At 40.3% G+C, this 9,897-nt stretch overlaps 1 protein-coding gene across 4 annotated transcripts in view; it reads right to left on the reverse strand.

Annotated features, from left to right (window-relative positions):
- Positions 1-9,897, reverse strand: part of WAC (WW domain containing adaptor with coiled-coil) — a 95,351-nt gene that overhangs the window by 14,301 nt on the left and 71,153 nt on the right. For all 4 annotated transcript variants that reach the window (XM_014547957.1, XM_005876549.2, XM_014547955.1 and 1 more), the window contains 3 exons: positions 6,599-6,841; positions 4,156-4,278; positions 2,612-2,760 (listed from right to left, as the gene is read on the reverse strand). In XM_014547957.1, coding sequence (XP_014403443.1) covers positions 2,612-2,760; positions 4,156-4,278; positions 6,599-6,841 — 515 coding nt within the window. The remainder of the gene's footprint in view (positions 1-2,611; positions 2,761-4,155; positions 4,279-6,598; positions 6,842-9,897) is intronic.

Here is a 9,897-nt window from a genome sequence, read left to right on the forward strand (position 1 = left end):
CTTCTCGCCCAGTCCCAATCAGCTAGAACCCAACAACAAGCTAAACTACTGGTGGGAGCGTCTGCCCCCTGGTGGTCAGTATACATCATAGCAACTGGTCAAACAAAAACTTATCATATTAGGCACACACACACACACACACGGCCTTGTGCATGAAATTCGTGCATGGGGGGGGTGTCCCTCAGCTCAGCCTGCACCCACTCCAATCTTGGACATCCCTTTCACAAGGCAGGACTGCTGGTTCCCAACTGCTCACCTGCCTACCTGCCTGAATGCTCCTAACTGCTTCTGCCTGACAGCCTGATCACCCACGAACCACTCCCCTGCCAACTTGATCAATGCCTAACTGCTCTCCCCTACTGACCCGATTGCCCCTAAATGCCCTCCCATGCCAGCCTGGTCACCCCTAACTGTCCTTTCCTGCAGGCCTGGTTGCCCCCAACTGCCCTCCTCTGCAGGCCTGATTCCCCCCAAATACCCACCCCTGCAGGTCTGGGTACCCCCCCAACTGCCCTCCTTGCAGGCCTGGTACCTCCTAACTACCCTTTCCTGCAGGCCCCATCACCCACAACTGCCCTCCCCTGCAGGCCATCTTGTGTCCAGATGTGGGCGGCCATCTTTTGTGTTGGAGTGATGTTCAATTTGCATATTACCTCTTTATTATCTAATCTAATAAAAGAGAAACATGCAAATTGACCGTAACTTCACTATGCCCCAAGCCACGCCCACCAGCCGATCAGAGCGACTATATACAAATTAACCCAACCAAGATGGTGGCCGGCAGCCACGGAGCTGGAGCAAACAGGAGGCTTGGTTGCCCCGGTGATGGAGGAAGCCAAGCTTCCCGCCTGCCCTGGCTGGCTGTGGCCTCCACTAAAGGCAACAAAGTTTCAATTATAGAAGATAAATAAATCCCAGATACCTGCTTCCAGCCAGCCTCCACTGGGATGTTGGGTGGCTGGGGGCCATGGCCAGCCTGCAAACAGCCATCAGCCCCTCACCCAGACTGGCCAGGCACCCCAGCTGGACCCCCACCCTGATCTGGGACACCCTTTAGGGCAAACCAGCCAGCCCCCACCCATGCACCAGGCATATAATCAAAGGGTAATATGCAAATTGACCCCAACAGCAGAACGACTGGGAATGACTGGTCACTATGACACACACTGACTACCAGGGGGCAGATGCTCAATGCAGGAGCTGCCCCCTGGTGGTCAGTGCGCTCCCACAGGGGGAGCTCTACTCAGCCACAAGCCAAGCTGACGGCTGCCAGCACAGCAGTGATGGCGGGAGCCTCTCCCGCCTCCTCAGCAGAGCTAAGGTATCCGACTGCAGCTTAGGCGTGGTCACCGCTGGCAAATGGACATCCCCTGAGGGGTCCCAGACTGCGAGAGGGCACAGGCCAGACTGAGGGACCCCCCCGAGTGCACAAATTTTTGTGCACCGGGCCTCTAGTATAGGATATATTTTCATAAGACTATGCAACACTGAATGTCCATTTATTTTTAAAAACAACTTGAAAAAGTTTTTGAATGTAAAAAACTGATATAAGGGATTTGAACTGCTAATTTTGACAATTGACTGTTTTAGTCAAAATTAATTGTACTCTTAGATACCATCCTGGGATAAGTTTTAAGCATTAAGGAAAGACTTAAAATCTGGCCTACTATCAATTTCTTGAAATTGATATGTTTCAATGCACTTTTATGTTTAGGCTTTCCTTATGATTTTATTTGAACAAAGAATTCTTTGGCATGAAATTTTAAACAGCCCATTGTTTTTACAACAACTAAAAATAATTTTCTCCTACATTAAAAGTAAAAAAAGTCACAACTTATATATATAGACTTCCAGCTCTCTCAGTGTTTTCCTGGTGGTATGCTACAAAGCAAAGCATTAATGTGACTGGGATTTGCTTATGAATTTATGGGCAAGATGATATAGTACAATATTTGACTGCAGCATCGTAGAGTCCTGTTCATAGTCCAATAAGAACAGACCAGCAATTTTTAACTGCTCTAAAGATCCACCCATGTACGATTTTGCCTGGACCAACACAGGCAGTATAGCTTAGTAAAATGTCTTCAGTATTCAGAAAAGACCTAGGTGTCAAATTATGACTGTACAACAAAAACTAGATTTAACCAAAGGCTTAAATTTTCTTCTTTTAATTGCGGCAAATATTCCATTCTCATGATGTGAAAGTTAAGTATAATACATACAAAGCTCTTAGCACTAAAACTGACTCATGTCTGGAATAAAAGTATGGGGGAAAAGACATGGAAAACATGTTTTCTCATATCTTTTAGAGTTTGAAAATTCTACAAATATTAAGAGTCAATTCTTAGTATAGCCTTCTTTATCCTGCTCTCCATGTCACAAATCCCAAAACCAATAAAGAGAAGTATCAGTGCATAAAAGTAGCACAGATGCAATTTCCTTCTCCATCCTTTAATTAACTGAGAGATTCTAACCTGCATCTATTTGTACTTACCTGTCATTCACTCCACTTCATTCTCCCAGTGCTTTTTCTATAATATAGATTCTAAAACGTTATTAAACTTGTTTTTCCAAAAGTGTCTTTTCTAAATTTCCCTCAAAGGCGACATACCTTTGGTTGCGATGAAACAGGAGGAGTACTAATCAAAGGTTTGATAGGGACTGTGTTAGTTTGAGGTGTGCTTATTCTTGGAGACACATAGGATCTTGGGGATGATGCATCAGACGTTAAGGACATTGGAGACTGATTAGATGGCTGGGCTGCAAAAGAATGAAGCAGTTAAGTTCAAATAAATAAAAAACATGTTTGGAGGAGAACTTTGCACCTCTCTACCAGCCCCTCCTACCTCCCCCAACTCCCCCCAGAAAACACTCATCTAAAAAAGTCAGAATGTGAGATACTCACTGGGCCACATTGACTAAATGAGCTGTGTGTTACAGATTAAGCACACACCCAGTGTTGCCCTCTCTATCTAAGGCTAGAGCAAGAAGGTAAGGCTGGACCTATTCTCACATGGAAGGCATCCTCAGCATTCTTATTTCTTCTTCTACATTTAGGCTCTATTCTTCCCTTAGTCCCCTGCCTCACAAGGCTAACTAGAGCAGGGGTCCTCAAACTTTTTAAACAGGGGGCAGTTCACTGTCCCTCAGACCGTTGGAGGGCCGGACTATAGTTTAAAAAAAAACTATGAACAAATTCCTATGCACACTGCACATATCTTATTTTGAAGTAAAAAAAAAACGAAACGGTAACAAATACAATATTTGTATTTGCATGTGGCCCGCGGGCCGTAGTTTGAGGACCCCTGAACTAGAGGGTTGTCAAAAGTCTTTCCACTATTTTACTTCAATTTTAGACCAGTTATTCCTGCTCAATTTACTAGCTTTTTGAATTTGGGATGGGGGAGAAGTCAAAGTGACCCTTTTATTTCTCTTTTATTCCTGTATTTATCTCTTTCCATTAAAAAACTTCATGAAGGCCCTAGCCGGTTTGGCTCAGTGGATAGAGCAACGGCCTGAGGACCAAAAGGTCCCGGGTTCAAATCCAGTCTAGAGCACGTACTTCAGTTGCAGGCTTTCCCTGGTCAGGGCGTGTGGAGGAGGCAACCAATCAATGTGTTTCTCACATTGATGTTTCTGTCTTTCCCTTTCTCTTCCACTCTCTCTAAAAATCAATGGAAAAATATCCTTGGGTAAGGATTTAAAAAAAAAAAAAAAAAACTTCATGGGGAAGAGGGATAGCTACTTAAAGGCAGGACTTGAGCATTTCTGTATCCATAGCAGAAACCATCTAACAGGAACCTGAACTAAACTTCAACTCTTAAGATACACTCAACATTTCACAAAAATTGAGGGCATATCATAATTTACTTTCAGCTTTGGAATAAAAATATCTCATCAGCAACATAAATTCAGCATGAAATATATACTATTTCATAGATTTGATAGCAATTATTATAAGATGTCAAATCTTGCTTCATCTAAAAGAAACAGTAAATAAAAATACTACTCTATAGTATAGTGATGGGAAAAAAATCAAGTATAAAGTAAAACCATTTATTGTAGCAAATCGGCTCAAAGACTAAAAAAAAAAAAAAACACGCTAATAATCCCAAGTGAAGATACAATGCTAAAGATATCTAAGAATATGAATACCTTGTGTAGAGAGCTGAGCAGCTTGAGAAATCAGAGAAGTTATATTGAAAGCTGATGGTCCAGCAGTAAGAAACTTATGAATTATAGACTGCAACGACGCTTGTGTCACAGCTGCTGTAAGAACTAAAAACATATTGTGTCGTAAATTCAAATAAAACAGAGGCAAATGCAGCAATAGTAACAACTTGAAAATTAAAGAACCCAGAAAAAACTGGAATGTTTCAAATTAGAACTCTCAAAATAAAAGCCTATTATATAGGAGATATGAAATGATCTGAGGCAGAGGACAAGAAATTTAATCAGTCTATAATAAAGGAAGAGTAGTTTCCTTCACATTAAAATTCAGATATTCAGTTCAAGAAAATTCTTCTATGACACTTTTTAAAAAACAGTAAAATGAGTATTGACTGGAATCACACTACAACAGTATCCACATATAGGTAAAGTATGAGTATGTTACTTAGAATTAACTGGATAAATGTTAACTATTTACTAAAATTGCTTTTTCATACAAACTTGACCACTAAAACCCTACATCAATACCTACTCCAACAATCTTTTAAAAGTGAATATTAAAAGGACTAGAGGCCCGGTGCACGAAATTCGTGCACGGGTAAGGTCCCTAAGCCTGACCAGTGATCAAGGCCGATCTGTGGGGGAACCAGTGGGGTGATCAAGGGGCCCTAAAAATCAATGGAAAAATATCCTTCGGTGAGGATTAAAAACAAAACAAAACACCTGGGCATTTAGGAAAGCCACATTTTCCAAAGTATAAGAGCTTTCATTATCGACATTTTCAATGCCATAATTTCTTCAAACTGTTTAAAAGCCCCACTTTGCCTACTAAAAATGTCACCTATCAAACAAGAGAATGGCATGGTTACCTTAAGAGAATAAAATGAAAATACAGAAAAGTTGAGGGCAATAAGAACATAAATCAACAACTATCCTGAGATAGCTCCATTTTTAAGATACAGAAAAAATTTAACCATTTAACATTACTGTTAAATATTTTATGTCAAAATGTACAGAAATATAAAATTCTGCAATGCTCTTAAGGACTTAATGTTTGAATTTGAATTGGCTTACAAATTAAAAGTGCATATACTTTTATTCAGACTTCTTTGAGATCACTGCCTAAAAACTTTAGCATATTGAAAAGCAAAGTTGGAATTAATACAATGAACTAGGAAAAAGAGCAAAATGTTATTCATTACCTCCCTTTACAAAATTTGTTCAAGTACTGTAAGAATTCTTACCTTTTAAGTAATTAGCATATTAAACATTCCAAGTAATTATTTACCCACTAGAGGCCCAGTGCATGAAATTCATGCACTTGGGGGGGGGGGCCTCTCAGCCTGGCCTGCACCCTCTCGCAGTCCAGGAGCCCTCGGGGGATGTCCAAATGATGGTTTAGGCCCGCTCCCAGCGGGAAGCAGGCCTAAGCCAACAGTCGGATATCCTCAATGCTGCCGCAGAGGCGGGAGAGGCTCCCACCACTGCAGCTGTGCTCTCCAGCCGTGAGCCCGGCTTCTGGCTGAGCAGCTCCCCCTGTGTGAGAGCACTCATCACCAGGGGGCAGCTCCTGCGTTGAGAGTCTGCCCCCTGGTGGTCAGTGCGCGTCATAGCAACTGGTTGTTCTGCTGTTCGGTCGATTTGCATATTAGCCCTTTATTATATAGAATATAGAGGAGGTTGTTTTTTTTTTTAATAAACTAAGTAATTAAGTATCCTATATAATAAAAGCCTGATATGCTAAGTGTCTGGTCTTCTGTTCAACCAATCAAATGTAATTGCTAATGATATGCTAAGGCTGCTCAACCGCTTGCTATGATGTACACTGACCACCAAGGGGCAGACAGTTGACCGGCTGATTGGGACTGAGCGAGATGAGCCAGACATGCCCTGGAGCCCTCCCGTGGTCCCTCCTCACCTGGCTAACCTCCCACATCCCTCCCTGGCCCTCATCGTGCACCAGTGGGGTCCCTCAGCCTGGCCTGTGCCCTCTCACAATCCGGGACCCCTCAAGGGATGACAGAGAGCCGGTTTTGGCCCCATCCCGCAGGCCAGGCTGAGTGACCCACTGGTGCACAAATTCGTGCACCAGGCCTCTAGTTTTAATATAATTTTAGCATGTGCTCTTTAGTTTGTTTTTTCTTAAAAAAAAAAAATCGCCATATACATTAAGAAGACAGAACAACTTATGTCTGGGAACTACTAGGTATATGGTAGGTAAATCTTGAAAAATACACAGAAAATCCAATTGCTAACTCAATTACAATATCAAAAGCATTAAACTATGGCAGATAAAAATTTCAAATAATAAAGTGCAAATGTGAATTCAAAATGAAATAAAGACCATTCCTAAAATGGGAATTTTACTAATGATATAATTTTACACAATGCAAGTGCATTTTTAAAAATCATTAGCATGAAAATTTACCTTCATTTATTTTCGATATGTCCACATTAGAATTATTAAGTTGCAGTGTAGCTTGCAAAGCAGGAAGCAACTGTCTAAGAAGATTTGGATCCTGAAGTAATGGAGGTATTGGTGACTGTGGAACAGGAGAAACAGGGATTGCTGAAGCAGATGTTGGAGGTGCAGATGTGGGATTCAGTCCAGAAGATGATGTGGAAGGAGTTGTGCAAGAATGTGATACAGATTTGTCTCCTGATGTAGATTCTAAATAAACAGGAGATAATAAGGCTGAAAGAATTACTTGAATAGAGGAAACTGGAACCGATATCAAATAACTTCCATGTGCCAGGCATCCAACCCAAGTAATGTCATTTAATCTTTACAAGTTAGCACATAGAAAAGGCTCAGTAAACATGATTGACTAGAATAATGAGGTAGGCATTTTTATGTCCTGGTTTCATTGGTGAAAAAACTGAAAGATTATATAACTTGCTTGAAGTCACAAAACCTGGTAAAGTAATGATTCAAGCATACCCATGTCTGATTCTAAAAGTACCACACTGTTTATTAGTAATGCTGTCCCAAACACTTTTATGTATTAACTACACATGCATGGAAGCTTCCATTAGGATAAAAGGACAATACAATTCTCCAGGACTTAATGTTATATGTCTGATAAAATAATTAAAGGTGAAAATATCTATGACCAAAATAACAACCTACCTAAATATAACAATGGTCTTAATACAAATCAGGACAGGTACCATGGTGAGCAACCCCAGAATGGGCTAAGATTATGATAAAGAACAAAACTTGTGGCCCGTCTTGCCAGATATAAAAACTTTACTTACATTTAAAACAAAACCAAATTAAGGTTAATTTAAACTTCTGCATGTATATTTAAATATTTAAAACTAGTAGAGAAAATATAGGAAGATATAGTTGACAACAGGATGCAGAAATTTACAAAAAGCAAAAAAAATTACATCAAAAGTATTAGTAACCAAAATATTTTAAGGAACTACTATAGATCAAAAAGGACAAAGTACACAATATAAAATCAAACAAAAGACACGAAATGACATTTCACAGAAGAAACTTGAATAACTTTATTAAAAAAACAGCAAAAGATGCTGAACTTCATTGATAATCAGGAAAATGAAAATTAAAAGCAACAGGGTATCCTTTTACGTTCATCACATTGACAAAAATTTAAAAGCCTGACAAATGTTGGCAAAGAGTAACAGGAACACTTCACATTTCTGGTGGAAACTAAACTGACATAACCACATTGGAAAATAACAATTAGGCATTATCTAGATTAGAAAAACCAGAGGTGTACACACACTTTGTGACCCATCAATCCCTCATAGGTATATACCTTAGTTTATAAACTATGTAAACCAGGAAAAACATTCAACAATTTTTAAAAAATATATTTTTATTTATTTCAGAGAGTAAAGGAGAGGGAGAGAGAGATAGAAACATCATTGATGATAGAGAATCACTGATAAGCTGCATACCAGGGAGCATGCAACCCAGGCATGTATCCTGATTGGGAATCGAACTATGACCTCCTGGTTCATAGGTCAACCACTGAGCCATACCGGCTGGGCACATTCAACAATTTTTATCACAGTGTTATGTTTTATTTTATTTTTTAAAACATATTTTTATTGATTTCAGTGAGGAAGGGAGAGTAAGAGATACATGTGCCTTTGACTGGAATCGAACCTGGGACCCTTCAGTCGCAGACCGATGCTCTATCCACTGAGCCAAACCAGCTAGGTCTGTTTGTTTTTAGTATAAAACTAGAAACAAACAAATGTCCACCAACAGGAAAATGAACACAAACTGGTATTTTCATGGAATTTTACTAATACTGTGACTTTCATGGACGAAAAAGAGCATTAAAACAGAGAACTTATTATGGGTAACAACATTAAGACTGGACTATTCAAGATGTTCATACATTGTCTCTTACAATATTGGTCTAAAGAATAAATATGAAAATTTACACTCTTTTTCACTGCCATCATTGGTCACACACTCTCAGGGAAGGGCCTGTCCCAGTCTGTTCTGCCCTACCACCACAGCATTCCCTCTTGGCTGAAATTAATGCCTGACAACATGCAGGAGCAGATCTACAAACTGGCCATGAAAGGCCTGACTCCCTCAGAAATCAGTGTGATCCTGAGAAACTCACAAGACATTGAACAGGTACGTTTTGTGACAGGCAATGAGATCTTGGAAATTCTTTAAGTCCAAAGGACTTGCTCCTGGTCTTCCTGAGGATCTCTACCATTTAATTAACATATTGCGTACCGCATAGAAATCTCTAAGACATACGCCAGGGACCGCACGTTTTTGGGCAAACTGCACGTCATTTAAATCATCATAATGCACGTTAGGTGTTGTTTTTCAATAATTATAACATTTTTATTTACAAAAACAATTAAACAATTAAACAATTAAAGTTCCTAGTACTTTTTTAAGGTATGGTACTGCGTAAAAAATTTTCCTCTATGAAGAGGGACCAAACAAAATTTACAGAAGTATCTAGATTCGCTCCTTTTTCCATGAGCGTGAAAAACGAGAACACTCATGAGCGGTACTTAACAGATGGCGCGCGAAACACGAGAAAACTCCTGAGCGGTACGAAATGTGTTAAGAAAGCTGTTGCTGTTGGAAAACATCTTGAGAGGAATAGAAAGGATAAGGATGCTAAATTCTATCTGATTCTGATTGAGAGCAGTAGTCACCATTTGGCTCAATATTATAAGGCCAAATGAGCCCTCCCCCCAATTGGAAATATGAGTCATCCACAACCGCTACTCTGATTGCATAAAATGGCTATGTACTCAAACAATAGTATCACTTTTTTTAAAAAAAATTTATTTTTATTGATTTCAGAGAGGAAGGGGTGAGAGACAGAAACATCAATGATGAGAGAGAATCATTAACTGGCTGCCTCTTGGACACCCCACACTGGGATCGAGCCCACAACCTAGGCATGTGCCCTGACCGGGAATTAAATCATGACCTCCTGGTTCATAGGTCGACACTCAACCACTGAGGCATGACAGCCGGGCAAGAAAATCACTCTTTATTTAGGAAACAGAAATTGCTAAAGCATCTTTAATTTCCCATACATACACATTTTTTGAAGATTTAAGCTTATATATATACTAGAGGCCCGGTGCACAAAAATTTGTGCACTCGGGGGGGGAGAGGGGGGCCCTCAGCCCGGCCCGTGCCCTCTCGCAGTCTGGGACCCCTCGGGAGATAACGACCTGCTGGCTTAGGCCTGCTCCCGGGTG

Source organism: Myotis brandtii, unplaced genomic scaffold (genome assembly GCF_000412655.1).
Source record: "Myotis brandtii unplaced genomic scaffold, ASM41265v1 scaffold49, whole genome shotgun sequence".
NCBI lineage: Eukaryota > Metazoa > Chordata > Mammalia > Chiroptera > Vespertilionidae > Myotis > Myotis brandtii.